Source organism: Microtus oregoni, unplaced genomic scaffold, assembly GCF_018167655.1.
Source record: "Microtus oregoni isolate MIOR12 unplaced genomic scaffold, Mior012 000053F_ref0000044, whole genome shotgun sequence".
In the NCBI taxonomy this organism is placed as follows: Eukaryota; Metazoa; Chordata; class Mammalia; order Rodentia; family Cricetidae; genus Microtus; species Microtus oregoni.
The window spans coordinates 15,096,819-15,114,805 of NW_024543829.1; the positions used below are offsets into that span (position 1 = coordinate 15,096,819).

Here is a 17,987-nt window from a genome sequence, read left to right on the forward strand (position 1 = left end):
TAAGGTGCATGTGTAACTCCGGTAGATACTGCCTTATCACCCTCCTCTATATAAACTGCAGGGAAGAAAAGTGAGGTGCATGTGTAAGTTCGGTAGATACTGCCTTATCACCCACCTCTCTATAAACTGCAGGGAAGAAAAGTGAGGTACATGTGTGACTTCGGTAGATACTGCCTTATCACCCTCCTCTATATAAACTGCAGGGAAGAAGCATGTGTAACTGTGCCAAGTAATAATCTCATCTATAGGTTTTGTTTGTTCTTTTTTTTTTTTTCAAGCAATTTCTTACTCTAACCAAGACTGACTTTGAATTCAGAACAGTCCTCTTTCCTGCCTTGGCCTCTTTGAATACTTGGGATTACAGGTGTGAGCTGCCATGCTTGCCCCTCCTCCTCAAGCCCCATAATCTCTCAGAGTGCTTGATCTTGTAAACAGTTGCATGTGCGTGTGGATCCGGGAGGCTAAAGACTACTATAAGAACATTTGTGTTTCTGTACATTCTCGATGGCTGCCCATGTGCTTTATCTCTTTCTCTGCATGGTTCTTAGTAATTATACAGACAATCTTTATGAATTGGAAAATTAACTTATAATAGGAGTTTCTTGTCATTTTTTCTTTTGACTTTGTTGAGCATCACTTTTGTCATAGAACTTATTTTAAGTCAGAATTACACCTTTCCTTTTATGGTTCTTAGGCTTTGTGTCATCAAGATCATTTCCTGCTTTTATATTTTAGTTTTATACATTTAAATCTTTGAATCACTAGGAAATTTAATTCCAGATGACCAACTTCTATGCTTTCAATATGGACATTAAAGCCAACTTTATTTGTGTGTGTGGGGGTGTTGATATATACCCTAGCTGTCCTGAAACTCCCTGTATAGACCATGTTGGCCTCGAATTCACAGAGATCAACCTACCTCTTCCTCCCAAGTGCTGGAATTGAAGGAGTGAGCTGTAACACCCAGCAGGTTTCTAGTTTTTACTTTTAACTGTTTTAACTATACCAAACATGTATAATTATAGTCTTGATCTTTACTCTTGATAGATTTAGTCAGTAAATTGGGACTCTATGTTGCTGTAGGATTCATTTTTCCAAATTATCTCCCTCCTACTAGAGGGTAGCTTTTGATTTTGTTAGCTGTGCACCTGCCAGGAAGCCTCTGACCCTTAATTTTATTTATAGGTTCAGCCGGCACCAAGTTGCTGCTCATATGATTTTTCTCCATCACATTTAACCCTTTTCTAGAATTAGGTTAATGAGTCTTGCTACTTGTTTCTCTCACTTCAGATTAAGGGATCTAATGAATTCTTGCTAGATGCTAGAACTTAGTGAATAAAGCTTCACCTCATGCAGATTTTTATTTATGTGTGTGAGTGTCTGTATGTATATGTTCTATGTGTTCAGGTACCTTCAGAGGCCAGAAGAGGTCGCTGGATTCCCCAGAGCTAGAGTTCCAGGAAGTTGTGAGCTGAATGATCTATGCTGAGAACTGAATCCATGCCCTTTTGAGGAGCAGCAAGTGTTCTTAACCACTGAGCCATCTCTCTGGCCCCTCATATAGACTTTTTATGCTACTTTCTTGAACAAAAAAGGGAGAGGGGAGGAGAAGAGAAAAGCCAATTAAATTTCACTCTGGGGATTATTTTGTTTGTTTGTATTTTGAGACAAAATCTCTATATCCTGGTCCTGACTATCCTGGAACTCACTCTACAGGCTGGCTTTGAACTGACAGAGATCCACCTGCCTCTGCCTCTCAAATCCTTGGATTAAAGGTGTGTTCTGCTATACGTGGCTCTTCCTTGGTGAATGGCTTTGATCAGTAAGGTGTCCTGGAAGAGAGGTCATAAGATCTAGTGGCTGAGTCGTCCAGGGCAACCTCTACAGGGGATGTAGTGACTGTCAAGCTTGTTTGTAAAGCCACCTGGAGCTCTGGTCTTCTGCTGTAAGTGGAGGGACTCGGAGATGTAGCCAAGAGGAAATTTTGCTTCTGATTTAAACCCTCTTGGGTTTTCCAAGTCTGTGTGTGATGCATTTGTAAAGTACTGCAGCTGCCAATCACTCCCATGACCTCATCTGGACAGTAGCAGGCTACCCATGGATCTTTGTGGGTGTTTGCTTATAATTTATGGATCTGATAGGAAGGCAGAGCCGTCTGCTTCTCCAGGCATCATTATTTCTAGCCCCTCCTGTTCCCTGCTAAGGTATTTTCACTTGAAAATAATTTCTAATTCGGGCAGTATTGCAAAGTCTAAAAGCATGGCTTCCTGCTGTTTCCTTCATCATTTTTCCCTTTGAAGGTACCCCTGAACTTCTTGTTGTTTTTTTGTTTTTTGGTGGGTTTTGTGTTTATTTTTGATCATTCATTGGTTGGTTGGGTTTGAGAGCCTAATGTAACCCTAGCTGACCTAGGGTCTCAGTCTTGCTGCAGTCCTGCCCATGCGCGTCCTCACCCTCAGTGCCCTGGTTATCCATGTGCACTAATGTGCTGGGCTCCCCTGAACCTCTTAAGCAGTGTTGGTTTTGTTTATTTTGTTTCTGTACTAGGATTGAATTCAGAGCCTAACACATAAACAATCTTCCATTCAGTTATGTCCCGAGTTCGTTCGTTCTTTCTTTCTTTTCTTTTTTTTAATGTTTTCTTTATTATTTATAATGTGTACGGTGTTCTGCCTGCATGTACACATGCAGGCCAGAAGAGGGCACCAGACCTCATTACAGATGGTTGTGAGCCACCATGTGGTTGCTGGGAATTGAACTCAGGACCTTTGGCAGAGCAGTCCGTGTTCTTAACTTCTGAGCCATCTCTCCAGCCCTTTTTTTTTTTTTAATGTTTTTTTTGAGACAGGGTTTCTCTGTAGCTTTGGAGCCTGTCCTGGAACTAGCTCTTGTAGACCAGGCTGGTCTCGAACTCACAGAGATCCGCCTGCCTCTGCCTCCCGAGTGCTGGGATTAAAGGCGTGCGCCACCACTGCCCAACTTGTCCCCAGTTCTTAAGCTAACGGTCCTAGCATCCTTACCTGTCTGTTTCACCACTAAGGGACAGCCAGTTACTGAGTTGTCAACCGTGATCCAAGACCTATCATATCTAGGCTTTCAGACTCTGCCTATCATTCTTTAGGTGTCACTGCTGGAGTTTGCCGCATGGCAGAGTGAGGTGTGGAGCATCAACAGTTTCCAGTGGCTCAGGCTGTATTTTGCTCACATCTTTCTTTCTACCTGCGCATTTACCTTATTGCTGAATCCAGAAAGGGATAAGTTGTTCTTTGCCTTTAGAACCTTACTTTTCTCTGCCCAAGAAAAGTAGCAGAGGTCCAAGTACTGTTCTTGTACATGTTAACTCATTGAAATTTCTGCTTTGTGAGGGGAAGCTTCATGCAGGAATTAAAGTAGTGACCACTATTTATTATAACTGACTATTTCTGTTTCTATACCAGAAATTATTAAGCAACAAACAACAAATGTAAACTGCTAATTGGAGCTTTGAAATAAAAATGAAATTGTAAAGCTACTTCCAGGTTCTGTTTATAATGGAGTTACCATATTCCTCTGTACCTGACACATGCCTTTATTAGGGTAGAAACACAAGCCCAGATAAACGGATCACTAGCTGGTTTTCTGAGCTTACTGGAGTCATCAGGAGCTGTGATGAAATTGGGTGGAGTTGGAAGAGGGAGCAAAAATTGGCCATTGACTTGGAATTATCATAAGATAATGCAAACACAAGCATAGTGGCTTCAAATTGAGACTAACAGAATGCTTTTTGTCCATCTGCTCAGTTTTCACAGGCTTTGCGCCAAAGCTTTCCAGAAGAAAAACCTTATTTTCTTCCCCACCTCTCATCCTTGTAATCAGTTATATACTTTTAAAAAGATGTTAGTAGTTTAAGGTCATTGTGGTCCTTCCCCCACCTCTTGGTGGTAATGGGATTGTAACTGGGTATCATGCATACAGCCAGTGTTCTGCTACTACAATATCCCCAGCCCTCTTCATTACTTTCTATACTAAGGTCACTAAGTTGTCCTGACTGGCCTTAAACTTCTGAGGAGCTGGTAGTACAGGCCAGGGCCGGCAGGCTCAGCTCATTATAGACTTCTGTTTTCATCCAAATGCATGGTGATATATGTTGTAGGGTGGCTGCTAGTTTGTTCCTGTCTGCTGAGACTCAAAATAATCACTCAGAAACTATATTATTTAAATCACTGCTTGGCCTATTAGCTCTAACTTCTTATTGGCTAGCCTTTACACCTTAATTTAACCCATTTCCATTATTTTATATTTTACCACAAGGCTCATGGCCTACTGACAAGGTTCCAGCATGTTTGTCTCTGGAGACTCCCTGGCTTCTCTCTGACTCCACCTCCTTTCTCCCAGCATTCAGTTTAGTTTTTCCCCACCTAGCTCTGCTCTACCCTATCAGGCCAAGCCAATTTACCAATGGTATTTACAACATACAGAGGGGAATTCCACATCAAATATATACAAGCTAGATATCTACCAACAAGACAGATGAGCCATTATGCATGTTGGGGACACTGAGTATAGGTACAATGGTAATGGTTTAAAACAGTCTACAACATTCTATATTGCCTTCCTATTCTCAAGTTTTAATATTTTTAAGATTTATTTTTATTCATATGTATTTGTGTTTGTATATGTATGCTTATAAGCATGCAAGTGACCACAGGTTGTTGTGAGCCACCCCATATGATTTCTGGGACTCAAACTTAGGTCCTGTTGGAGTCTTATGCAAGACCTCTAACAGCTGAGCCATTTCTCTAGCCTCACTCCTTAATATTTCTTATTTCTGTTCTCCCTGCCTTTGGTGGTAAAGGTCCAAATTGTTCATTTTGTAGTTAATCCTTTTACTGAGGATTAGGTCTACATCAAGATTAGAAAAACAAAGTAATAGGTAGTGGTGGCACACACCTTTAATCCCAGCACTTGGGAGGCAGAGGTAGGTGAATCTGTAATTTCGAAGCCAACCTGGTCTAAAGAGTAAGTTTCAGGACAGCCAAGGCTACACAGAGCCTGTCTTAAAGGGAGGGAGGGCAGGAAAGAGAAAGAAGGGGGAGGGGAAGAGAGGGGGAGGAAAGAAAAGAAAGAATGAAAGAAGGGGGAGGGGAGGGAGAAAAGGAAGGGAAGAATGGATGAATGAAAAAGAAAACGAACTCATTACTGAAGTTTCATGTAATTCCTTTGTGTCTTGTCCTCCCTGGACTCATGTAGTTCCAGAGAAAGAGACTGCCATATTTTGGGGAAGGGCTTAGGACCCGGTGCAGGAGCAGACGGTTCCATGCTAAGGAGGCTGGGACAGATGGTAGCTTGGGAGCTGAGCAGCACAGAGGCCTAATGGTGATAACAGTAGTGTTTGGATGTCATTATCTTATTAGTTAGCAAACAGAACCAGCCTCAGTTTATGTGTAATGGTGCTGCAGGTGTCAGCCCCTAGGGATTGGCACAACAGCCAATCATTGTGTTCTGCTGTCATTTTTTATCTACTCTGTTATCTCTGTAGCTTGGTTAGCAACACATAGGGAAAGGGGAACAAAAACAATTTTACACATCATTTTCAATCTCCAGTCCCATAAGCCTTTAAAACCATCTTTTTGTTTTGTTTCCTTAGCTGGTTGCTCTTACCATCTCACTCCTATAGTCTGACTTACTAGAATACATTACCTAGATCTGATGAGGGCAGCCGAGCTTGGCCTGGCTTTGCTCTTAGCTTATTTTTTAACTTTAGTGTCTCTGGCGGTGGACATTTCTTTTAAATAAGAGACACTTTTAATCCCAGCACCTGCGAGCCAGAGTCAGGAGGTTCTCTGTGAGTTTGAGGTCAGCCTGATCTACAGAGCAAGTTCTAGGACAGCCAGAACCACACAGAGAAACCCTGTCTCAAAATACCAAAACAAAAAACAACACAGCAGTGGAGTTGCTCTCTAGGGCACTTGTTATTTCCGTTTTCCTTACCTAATCAAGTGTGAGTCAAGACTCGCTGGTGGCTGTGGTGGTAATGGACTGGCCTATATTTCCTACTGAGTGGTGGGTGCACAGATCTGCCTGTCTCCCAGCTTCCTGCTTCCCAGCATCTTAAATTCAAGAAGGCAGCTTGCCCCATTTCTAAAGAGGATTCACCCCCCTTAGAAAGGCCCAACAACATCTTGGTCTCAGAATTTCTACTAGCATGGTGTTTAAGCTTCTCCCCTTTTCTTTGTCTACTGCAGCCTCCGTGAATGTCCTGGTACAGAACTGCAAGATCTACAATGATGCCAGCTGTGACATTTCTGCAGATGGCCAGCTCCTGGCAGCTTTCATCCCAAGCAGCCAAAGGGGCTTTCCTGATGAAGGCATCCTGGCAGTGTATTCCCTGGCCCCCCATAACCTGGGGGAAATGCTCTACACCAAGCGATTTGGTAAGGGATAGGAAGCCCAACCTAATGGCAGAGTTGACGCTGATGCCTTGGCATAGGCATTCCTAGGTGAGGCACGGTGTGCATGGGTGAGAGGAACTGGTCATGTACTGCCTCTGCCTTCAATGAGGCACAGGCCAGAGAAGGATCGGTGTTTAGGAATCTAGTGTTATAGAAGAGCCTCACAGTGAGAGTTCTCCCTGGCACAGTAGGTCACCAGTATACTTCTGTTACAGAGGAGCAGGAAGAGGGAGCTTTTTAGTTGTGGCATGGAAGGCTGGGCAAACACATATACTGCAAGGCAGTTTGACTTTGTGTTTTAAAAACCTTCCAAATATGCATGTTCTTAATCCAACAAATTAACTCCTAGCCAGGCGGTGGTGGTGCACACCTTTAATCCCAGCACTCGGGAGGCAGAGGCAGGCGGATCTCTGTGAGTTCGAGACCAGCCTGGTCTACAAGAGCTAGTTCCAGGACAGGCTCCAAAGCCACAGAGAAACCCTGTCTCAAAAAAAACAAAAAAAAAAAACAAGAAAACTACAAAGATTTACATACAAGGGTGTTAGCACCGTATCATATAGGAAAACATCAAATTTTTACTTCAAGAGTATTTTTTTAACAGTAGCTTAAATAAATGACCATGCAGTGATAACACTAAATACATTAGCTTTAAAACTGTTCTTACAACAGATTATTTAATGACAGAAAACATTTATAATGCCTAAGTGAGAAAAGATTTTAGACAGTGCTTATAGTATGGCAGCAGTCTTCTAAAGTCACAGAGCCACAGTGCTGACGCGTGCACGGTCCTAGAGCCACAGTGCTGACGCGTGCACCGTCCTTTGCTTGGTGCAGGCGCGCTTGCCTCTTTAACTGCTGCAACCTAGAAGATCGCCTGAGCACAGCCCAACAATAGGAAAGTTGTTTCCATGGAATGGCAAGCATTCTGGGAAATGTGACTCTCTTCTGTTGGCCCCCAGGTCCCAATGCCATTTCTGTGAGCCTGTCTCCAATGGGCCGATACGTAATGGTGGGCTTGGCTTCACGAAGGATCCTGCTGCACCCCTCCACAGAGCACATGGTTGCCCAGGTCTTCAGGCTGCAACAAGCCCATGGTGGTGAGACCTCCATGAGGGTGAGTGCCATTGCTTATATCTTTCCTGAATTTGGCAGGGTAATGAGGAACTATGATACAATCTTCCAATCAGGACCAGCACCATCATGATCCTAAAGAAATGTTGTAGTCCCGATGACCTTTGAGCCAAATAACTTTAAAAGATCAGAACTACTGAAAGTTAGGAACTTTTGGCCATGCTTGTTGACACTATTCTATAATCTCAACTACTCAGGAGGCTAAGACTAGAGTATAAATTCAAGGCCACCTGAGCTACTTAATGAGACCCTGCCTTAAAATAAAAACAGACAATGGGAAGTTATGTCTTGGTGGTATACTTGCTTAGTGTGCAAGAGACTCCCCAGCATCAACTAACTCCAGTCAGGAAATTTGTCACCCCCGAGGTTATGAACTGAGTACCCAGAGGCTTTAGGCAGCTCCTTTTATGTTTGTTTGTTTGTTTGTTTTATTTTTTTAAATATATTTTTATTTATTATGTATACAATATTCTGTCTGTGTGTCTGCCTGAAGGCCAGAAGAGGGCACCAGATCTCATTACAGATGGTTGTGAGCCACCATGTGGTTGCTGGGAATTGAACTCAGGACTTTTGGAAGAGTAGGCAATGCTCTTAACCTCTGAGCCATCTCTCCAGCCCCTGTTTTTGTTTTTAAAGACAGTGTTTCTCTAAGTAGCCTTAGCTGTCCTGGAATTGACTCTGTAGACCAGGCTGGCTTCAAACTCACAGAGTTCCGCCTCTGTCTCCCGAGTGCTGGGATTAAAGGCGTGCACCACCACTGCCTGGTTTAGGCAGCTTCTTTGCTCTGAATTGTCACACACCCATTTTACCAACAGAGCAGAAATCCCATTTAGGACCTACTCCTGTCTAAGCCATTCCTCTCTTGTTTGGCCACGAAAACCTTTTGGGTGTAATGTAGTTAGTTGCTTTCTGGACTCAGCCTGACTAGTGTGTCTGACTGAACTTCCCACGTTCTGTAGGGGCTTATTTACCAGGGTTTTGTCAAGGGAATAAAGCATTTGAACACTTCTCTAATTAAATAATATTTAAGCTCTGTTCTGATCTAAGAACCAATGAATTAATTCCTCAGTATTTTGTCTAGTTTGTGCCATTTACAGTTTGGTGCATTTGGTGGGCTTCTGTTATTGATGGTGGTGTTGTTTTGTTTGTGTTCCTTGTGTATCATGTATAGTTAATCTAACCCAGCTGGGTTTAGTGTAAGTTCTTTAAGAATATAGTTCCCAGAGCCCTTCATTTAGTGCTGTACTTATTGAGGCTGGTTGACGCTTGGGCTAGGAAGCATTTGTTGTCCAAAAAAAAGGTTAGAGATAAGACCGTAACATGCCAAGTGATGGAAGGGTATGCTTGGTAGGGTCTTTCCTTTGCTGGCCTCGTCTCCCTCTGTTTTCTTAATTTATATATAGTATCTTTCGGCTGACTGTACTGAACTGCTTTTCAGTCTCTCGGAATCTGGTAAGGCTCTTTTGTGCCAGGACACCTTAAATCCTGGGCTCTTTTCCTCTTCCATGTCTCCAGCTGCCCTCATGTCTGTCTTCTCCTTTGGCAGATTTCTTTATAGATTTGATCCCTCCCACATCGCACCAGCCTGCAGTTTTTTCTGTGCTGGACTTTAGCACCTCCAGAGAGCAGAAACCATGTCTGTTTTCTCTTTATAACATCCTAGTACCTAATAGAGATAGCGGATGCACTGTAGAAACTAAGTGGATGAAAGAGACTCTCAAGCAAACAGCCTCACCCCTCACCATTTTCAGGTGGTAGCTGTCAGAAGCAGTGACATCTTTGAAAAGCTCTGAAAGGTGCAACCGCAAGGCACTCTGCTTTGGCTGTCATTGCAGGAGAGTTGTGGTGCTTGAGATCTGAATGGGTAAAGAAGAGAAGACCGTGGTAGTTCACCAAGATGGTTTGAACTAGATATCTGAGGCAGAAGTGGAGTTTTAGTGTAGTGTTCTTACACAGACAACAAAAGCACCTGGTGTCTGTTTTTCACCACCTACATCCTGGGCCCAACAGCTCTTTTAACTGACTAAAAACTTTTTTTGAGAATTCTTTATGGGTTTTACTTCGGTAATGCTAATAGACCTCTCCAGCTACTCCAGCTACTTTGAAAAGCCATACCTCTTATCCAGGTCCTAGGCAAAGATTATTGGCCCTCCGTCCTTTTCATGAGGAGCCAAAAACACCTGGATAAGGTCAGCTTGCTACAAGCAAAAGCTAAGGTGTCATTTATCATGTGAGGCAAAAGTTGAGGGAATTTGGTTGAAGGATTCTGCTGAGAAGATACTATGATCCAGTTGGTCCACTGCTGTCTTGCTAAGGGACTCATAGCAGCTAACCAGCTGTGTGCCTCATGCAAGCTGCTGTTTCTGAGCAGGCCCCCCACCCCCAATGAGACTTTTTGGTTCTCAGTAAGTGTATTTGTCATTAGGTAAGAAAACAGACGGGACTGGAAAAATCTCCTTGGGAAGCACTCCTCTTGCCCAGAGGAGTAGTTATCTCAACTAGATTTTGCTCACTCTCACATCCCACTGACTGTAGTTTCCTGGGTTTTGAGTTCTTGGTTGCTCCTACATCAAAGAACGCAAAGCATTCAGCAAATGTCCCTTAACTCACTCTTCAGTGGAAAGAAGGGCACATGTGTTGTGTACGCCTGTGTGTTGCTAAGCATTTAACTTAGGACTTCACACATGCTGGCAGCCTAGCATTCTTTTAGTTGAGCTATGTCACCTTTCAGCGGGTTGGAATTTTGTTGACTGGTACTGAAATCTCTGTCTCCCCCTCTGTGCATAGATTAGCATAGGAGCTTCTCTACCTATGAGGTAGCTTTGCCCTTGAAACACGCTTGTGTGAAGAAGCAACCTAGAGTTTCTCTGCCCTGCACCCCCATCTTTGGACTCACTTCTTAGATTCCCCATGATAATACTCAAAGAGTCGAATGTGTTGTAACATCAGGCATTCCCAGGGGAAAGTCCTCTAGGGCATTGATTTATATTATTTTTCACTAAGTGATGTCTCTCCCAGGAGATGATCTCTTACAGGATCCCATATGAAATCTCTTCCGTAAATGGATTGCTAATTGCTGGTAGCCTTGGTGTGCTTATCCTAAGGTTCTTCAGACCTCTGGATCAGTGATTCTCAACAGAGGTCCTTGGACATTAGAACTGTGCTTCCTGGGTAACAGGGTCCCTCTTAAACACAGATTCACTTTAGACTTACAGTCAGAGGAGGACTGGTTCTGATGATCCCAGCAACTCAGAGGCTGAATTAAGATTGAGTCTGAGGCCAGCCCAATCTATTATAAGGCTTATTATGAGAAAAAGTATTTAAAAGGTGTAGTAGTGGTGCAGTATCTGGGTTTGTTTTTGTTATTGTTTTGTTTTGTGTTTGTTTGGTTGTTATTTGTTTTATGCTTTTTTTTGTTTGTTTTTGTTTTTGTTTTTTTGAGACAGGGTTTCTCTATACAGCCCTGGCTGTCCTGGAACTTGCCCTGTAGACCAGGCTGGCCTCGAACACATAGAGATCCACCTGCCTCTGCCTCCTGAGTACTGGGACTAAAAGCATAGGCCACCACTACCTGGCATCTCCCTGCCCTTTTGCTTGAGACTTTAGAAGACAATTTTATTTCCATTATATCTTCAGCTGTTTATATATGCTTCTGGTGTAACTTAGTAGGATAGAGCTGAAAGACCAGAGTGCTCTTAACTACATTGCCACCCAGTCTAGCCTGGCCTCAGAGCTGCCCTCTGTTCATCATGGTGGGAGGGTCTGATGAAGCAGAGCAGTTTACGTTGTGTCTTGCGTTCAGCCTTTTGAGCGCCTGAGGTCACCTCCTGTCTTTTTTCAGGTGTTGCTCTTCTCTGGCCTCTCTCTTAACTATCTATACCTCTTCAAGTCTTTGCTTCCTCATGTTGAGTCATTTTCAGTTTTGTCCTTATTTCTAGAAGGTAAGATCTTTTAGCGTCCCCCCTCTGCTTTCTGAGGCTCCTTGTAATTCTAATAATTGGAGAGCAGTGCGAATGGTCCAGGTTTCTGTTGCTCTCTCCCTTCCTCTGTCCACCAGAGAGAGCCCCTAGCTGGAGTTCCGCTCTCTGACTCCTTCTGCTTTGCTATTTGGTTCCTCTCACGAGTGCAGTAAGGGCTTTCCGTTCATTTCTGCTGTGCTGTAAGTTAGACTTTAGAGATTGCTGAGCTGCTTTTGCTGAATTCCCAAAACACTGAACTGCCTGTGTTCCCTCTCCGCTTTCATTTTCTAATTGGAACAAGGCACAATATTGTAACAGAAAACTGCAATTAATTTTCTAAAATAGTGGCAACTTGCACATTATAATAACTTTGGTTGTAACCAAGTGAAAGCATAATAACAAAATTACTAACGAAGCCAGAAGTAGTAATATACCAAACTGTTCTTCAGTTTGTGTCGTGTAAGCCCTGTCTTGCTTAGGGGAAGAGCAAAAAGTCAGGGCTGGGGCAGGGGGCCCAAGGAAAAGAGATGTGATAGGCATTCTCAACTAGAAGTTCGTGTCTTCCAAATGGAAGTTAGCATGCCATGTTCTTTTCCCCAAGGCGTGGACCATCCTTCCTCACCAGATGGAGATTTGAGGCAAACAAATGGCCTGGAGCTCAGTGGTAGAGTGCTCTTCTAACATGTGCAAGGCCAGATTCCACCCCTGGCAGCACAAGGAGGAACAGGGAAACGATCCTCAGCACCTTACAGGCTCTACAGTGGTTCTGGCTCACACACAACCTCCTTTACCACCATTTGACTTGGTTGGGGGAGTATCAGTCCATTTATTGAGCTATTCCTTAATCTTGGGGAAAGCTGGGGCCAAGGGGAATACTGAAATTACCGGCACTTAATTTTTGTATCTTAGAATGGTATACCATTTCTTCAAGGGGAGATTGGGACAGAAGCAAGACAGCTTTGTTGTCAGAAATTATTTACTCCTTCCCAAGATTCTGTCCTCATTAATTTCCTTAACGCTGCCTGTCAGTTGAAAAAAGCTGTTTCCGCTGCAATTATCTTAAAGTTGACTTCTACAATATAGCACAAAGCATCTATCCTCAAAAAGTTCCTTTCTTCAGAACATTGTTGAAAAGGGGGAGGGGCAAGTTAAAAGTCAGAGGTGTCTGTGATGTGATTTGTTGGAGGAAGAGAGAACAAAATACAAAATTAAAAATAACATTAGAACTGCCGTCAAAGCTGTTCGTTCAGGAGACTTTTTCTGTGACACAGTTACACAGCTCTGATGAGCCCTCTCCCCAACCCCCACCCCACCTTGTGCCTCTTATTTATTTGATTTTCGAGACGTGGTTTCTTTTTTTTTTTTTTTTCTTTTTCAAGACAGGGTTTCTCTGTGGTTTTGGAGCCTGTCCTGGAACTAGCTCTTGTAGACCAGGCTGGTCTCGAACTCACAGAGATCCGCCTGCCTCTGCCTCCCAAGTGCTGGGATTAAAGGCTGGGATTGCCCGGCCTGAGCCGTGGTTTCTCTGTGTAGCTCTGGCTATCCTGGAACTTGCCCCAAGGACTTGACTGGCCTGAATTCAGATCTCCACCTGCCTCCGCCTTCCAAGTGCTGGAATTAAAGGTGTGCAGTGGCTGCTGCCCCCGCCTCCACCATCAGCACCGCCCCACCTCTGTGTGTCTTAGAAGAACAGAGTCTATACTACATTCTAGTCTTTTCACAAAAGAAAATCGTGCTTGTGCCTCCTGTGGGTACTCCCAGGACTCAGGGAGCTCTGGAGTAAGAGTCTGTTTAGGCTGGTGACGCGGCTCAGTAGCAGAGTGTTTACCTAGCCTGTGAGTTGTCCTGGCTTCAGTCGCCAGAAGGAAAAGGGGAAGTAGGATGTGTCTCCACCACCACCTACAGTGTAGTTAGATAGTAATTAAAAATGTCCCTAAAACGAAGATCTAGGTGTCTTTTATAACAAGAAATGAGAGAGAGAAAATGTCAGTTTACATTGGACCTACATTTAATAAATAAGAGGGGCAGAATTCTGCTGTGAAACTAGAGCGTGGCTGTTAGATTTGGATTGAAGGGATCAGTGGCCAGGGATATTTCTACATAGTCAGAATTGATAACCTTGGAGTTCACTGTGAGTAAGAACTGAGTCAAGGTTTTTTTTGATAGATGTTCAAGAATGTGAAAGAAAGTCTTTCAATAAGTCTGATTAATGTCTCTCATCACTTCCCTCCTCCACCCTCCACTCTTTGAATTAAATTTAGGACAACTGGGAATTTTTCTGTCAAGGTCCAGGGAGGGCCTTTGCTGGATCTAAGACTACAGCAGTGAACAAGGACCTGGTGCTTCTCGGTTGATGCTTTGCTGCTGCTGTTTCTGTTTGTTTAGTGGAAGGGGTTGTGCTTGAGACCATCTTGCTCTGTAGCCTAAGCTGGCCTTGAACTCACGATCTTCCTGTTTCAGCTTCCTAAGTTCTGGGATTTCAGGTGTGCCCCACCATGCCAGGCCAAGCCCTGCTTCTTAACTGGTCTTGTCACTTCCAGCTCCAAAATCTTTATTGTATACGGCACCCAGGAGACGTGAATTATTGACTCCATGAATGTGAGTTACATTGAGTTCTGTATGTTATGTGCTTCCCTGGCCCTACATGCACATAGTCTGTTCACTACCATCAGTGTACAGTAAATCACACTGAACAAAGACATTAATAAGGATCTTCCCTTTGAAAATAGGGAGTTTCTTGTTCATTTTCATGATCCTGCTATTCTTCCCTTCACCAGATAAAAAGAGGAAAATTAACTAACTTGGTATTCTGATCATTGTTTTCAAATAAACACCTTATTAGTCTTTTTCTATTTCTGAGACAGTTTTTCTCTATAACTCATCAGATCACGAATGGATTACAAGCATGTATCACCATACAAGACTTTAAAAATTCTTTACTTTTTAAAATATAGACTTGGAGACTGGAGAGATGGCTCAGTTAGTGATGAAGAGTATTTATGGCTGCTGCAGAGGACCATTGTTCAGATCCCAGCACCATACTGGATGGGTCACAACCACCTGTGGCCGTAGTTCAAACGGGATCTAATGTCTTCTTTTAGCCTTTTGGAGAGTGCGCGCGCACACACACACACTCAAATAAGTAATAAGATACATTTTTAAGGGTTGGGGGGTCCTAGAGAGAGGATGACTCAGCAGTTAAGGGCATCTGCTGCTCTTCAGGAGGACCTGAGTTCAATGCCCAGTCCCCATGTCAGGTGGCTCACAACTACCTGTGAATTCAGCTCCAAGGGATCCAGCACCCTCTTTTGGCCTCTGAGGGCATCTTAACACACATGACATATTTACACACATACACATGTTTGCATAAAAATATAAATAAATATTTTTTTTACAAAAAGATAGTCTTGAGCCAGCAAGATGGTTTATTGAGTAGGCTTGGCACCAAACCTAATGACCTGAGTTGAATCCCTGGAATCCACATGATGGAAGAAGAGAACTGACTCCCACAAATTGGCCTCTGACCTATACTTATGTACCATGGCATGTATGAGTGTGCAGGTGTGTACACACAAACACATGCACATACAATGTTTAAAAGAATATTTTAATCTACATCAGGAGTGTCGGGGTATAGCTAAGTGATAGAGAGTTTGCCTAGTATTCACCATGCCCTGAGTTTTATTTTTAGCACACAAACAGGACTTGGAAATAGCCAATGGGATTCAGGTTTCTTAGGAAGGATTCTGGGCAGTAATCTGAGGGTAGAACACTCTCCTAGCATCTTCAGAATCTACTTTGGATCCTAGGACCAAAAGAAGAAAAGTACAGCTCAGCATGGTGATACATGCCTGTGATCCAGCATCTCAGAGCGGGATTTTAAATTTCATGCCTTGTTAGGCTGCAGAGCAAGGCCAACTCTGCCTCAAAAAATAAAATAAAGATGGTGTCCAACCCCTGGCTGCTCTGGAAGATTTCTTGTCCATTGATAAAGTGTGCCCGTCTATTTTCAGTGGAACAGCAACTCTTTCTTGCCATCTGCTTTACACTAATCTTTCCCATCTTCATAGAGAATTGGTTTTCTTCTGATCACCTTCTCATTAAAACCTTCATGCTTTCTAACGGGTGTTCCATCCTTTAGCTCTCTCTTCCTCTAGGTACCATCGTGTGCCTTTCATCTTCTATCCTCCATTTTTCCTTTTTCGAACCAACTTCAGTTATCTTAAGGCAAAGCAAGGCTGCGAGCTGCACTAGACCTCAGCCATCATTACAAGTTCCAGTGACACAGACGGTGTACATAAGAGACTGCTAGCTTCTTCAGTTTATGACTGGGCCTAATGGTCTGAGTTTTATTGACATGCAGTAGAAAAGAGAGGATCTTGTTAAAGACTGTGGCGTGTTTTTCATATGTTGTGTTGTGTTTTGGGACAGTCTTTTACAGAGCCTGGGCTTCTCTAGAACTCCTTATGCAGCACAAGCAAGCCTCAGACTTGAAATCTTCTTACCTCTACTTCTGTAATGCTAAGATTATAGTACACACAACCATACCCAGCTCTTTCTGAATTTTAAATGTTTTCTACTGACCTTTCATTCTTTTTTTTTTTTTTTGGTTTTTCGAGACAGGGTTTCTCTGTGGCTTTGGAGCCTGTCCTGGAACTAGCTCTTGTAGACCAGGCTGGTCTCGAACTCACAGAGATCCGCCTGCCTCTGCCTCCCAAGTGCTGGGATTAAAGGCGTGCGCCACCACCGCCTGGCTCATTCTTTTCTAATACTCTTCCTTTAACAAGAAATAAACCCTCAGCCATGCAGTGGTGTCACACACCTTTAATCCCAGCACTGGTAATGACAGAGGAGGTGGATCTCTCTCTGAGTTCAAAGCCACTGTGGTCTACACAGCCAGTTCCAGGACAACCAGGGCTACACAGACAAACCCTTTCTCAAAACACACACGCGCACACACACGCACACGCACACGCACACACACACACACACACAGAGAGAGAGAGAGAGAGAGAGAGAGAGCGCTCTCAGTTTTGATCTGGGAACTTTTTCTTTTGTTCCTACTGTCTTAATGGATAAGCAAGTGATCCATGGGTTTTGTTGACCCCTAGAAGTGGAGGGAGGAATCATAATCTTCCTCTGCTCCCTTAGAACTATGAAGATTTGGTAACTTGGCCCATTCCCTATTGATGTACTGAGACTGTATGGTTGCTACAGTCTGTTCCTTCTAGCATATTCTCATTTTCTTTATAGATGATAGACAGAATGAGAATGCTGTGCTTCCTAGGAGGGGAGATGTGCTGTTAGCACCTGTCATGTTCCAAAGCATTAGCTACAGCTAACGCAGGTGAAACCGAGACTTTCCAGACATGAGTCAGCGGTGCAGTTTTGTATGGTTTCTTGCACAGGATCCCCAGGTTCTCATAGTTCTCTTCCAGTGTCCTAGAATTAGTGTAGTTCATGGGATGTCATTCTGTCGTGGGTCAGGAGGTTGGCCGATGACTGGCGTGACCTTTCACACGCCAGGGACTTCAGGACACTTGGAGAGTGTTAAGGAAACCTTTTCTTTCCTTTCTTTCTTTCTTTCTTTTTTTTTTTTTTTTGGTTTTTTGGGTTTTTTGTTTTTGTTTTTTGAGACAGGGTTTCTCTGTTAATAGCCCTAGGTGTTCTGGAACTAGCTCTTGTAGACCAGGCTGGCCTCAAACTCACAGAGATCCGCCTGCCTCTGCCTCCCAGGTACTAGGATTAAAGGTGTGTGCTACCACTGCCCAGCTGGAAACCTTTTAACTTTATCTGTGGAACCTTAGCTGAGGCAAAGCTGTCTGCTACCTACACTGAATCAGATTGTTGTTGAAGGTGAACTTGATTCACAGAGCCCAACCCCGTCACAGTCTTGGAAGAGCCTCAGCCAACCTGGTTTAGACAGACTATGACTGAAAAACCAGACATGGTTCAGGAGTAACTGGAGCTACCTAACCTTCTGTCAGTTTGGGTAAATTTTTGCCCAGATAATTTTCTCATCTCCAGGGCTTGATTACTTGTGAGACACATTTCCTCTCCATGAGGGACACTGAGAGCTGTCTAGCTCTGGCCAGGGAAAGGGATTGAAAACCCTCCAACTCCTTAGATGGGGTCAGGCTCTCTCTGCTGAAGGGCCGTTAGGTTGCATAAATGTCTGAAAGGACCTAAGAGTCAGGAATCTTGTGTCCCTCCTTCTTCTAGGCGCTCCTCTGCCCTAAGAGTCAGGAATCTCATGCTCCTACATCTTCTAGGCGCTCCTCTGCCCTGGCAGTCTGTGCTCATCTCCTTCCGCTCACTCTCATGCTTCAGTGTGGTGGTCAGAAGCTGCAGGATGCGAGTGTCCATAGCACATTCTTCTAGCTTCCTGTCACAAATTAGGTTTTAGCCTAATCTCCAAATGTTGCAGGTGACAGATGATTGGAGTTGCCTCTTTAGCTCTGCTTAA

At 43.6% G+C, this 17,987-nt stretch overlaps 1 protein-coding gene across 3 annotated transcripts in view; it reads left to right on the forward strand.

Annotated features, from left to right (window-relative positions):
- Window positions 1–17,987, forward strand: part of Ambra1 (autophagy and beclin 1 regulator 1) — a 199,627-nt gene that overhangs the window by 161,282 nt on the left and 20,358 nt on the right. For all 3 annotated transcript variants that reach the window (XM_041637507.1, XM_041637508.1, XM_041637509.1), the window contains 2 exons: window positions 6,225–6,413; window positions 7,391–7,545. In XM_041637507.1, the coding sequence (XP_041493441.1) occupies window positions 6,225–6,413; window positions 7,391–7,545 (344 nt within the window). The remainder of the gene's footprint in view (window positions 1–6,224; window positions 6,414–7,390; window positions 7,546–17,987) is intronic.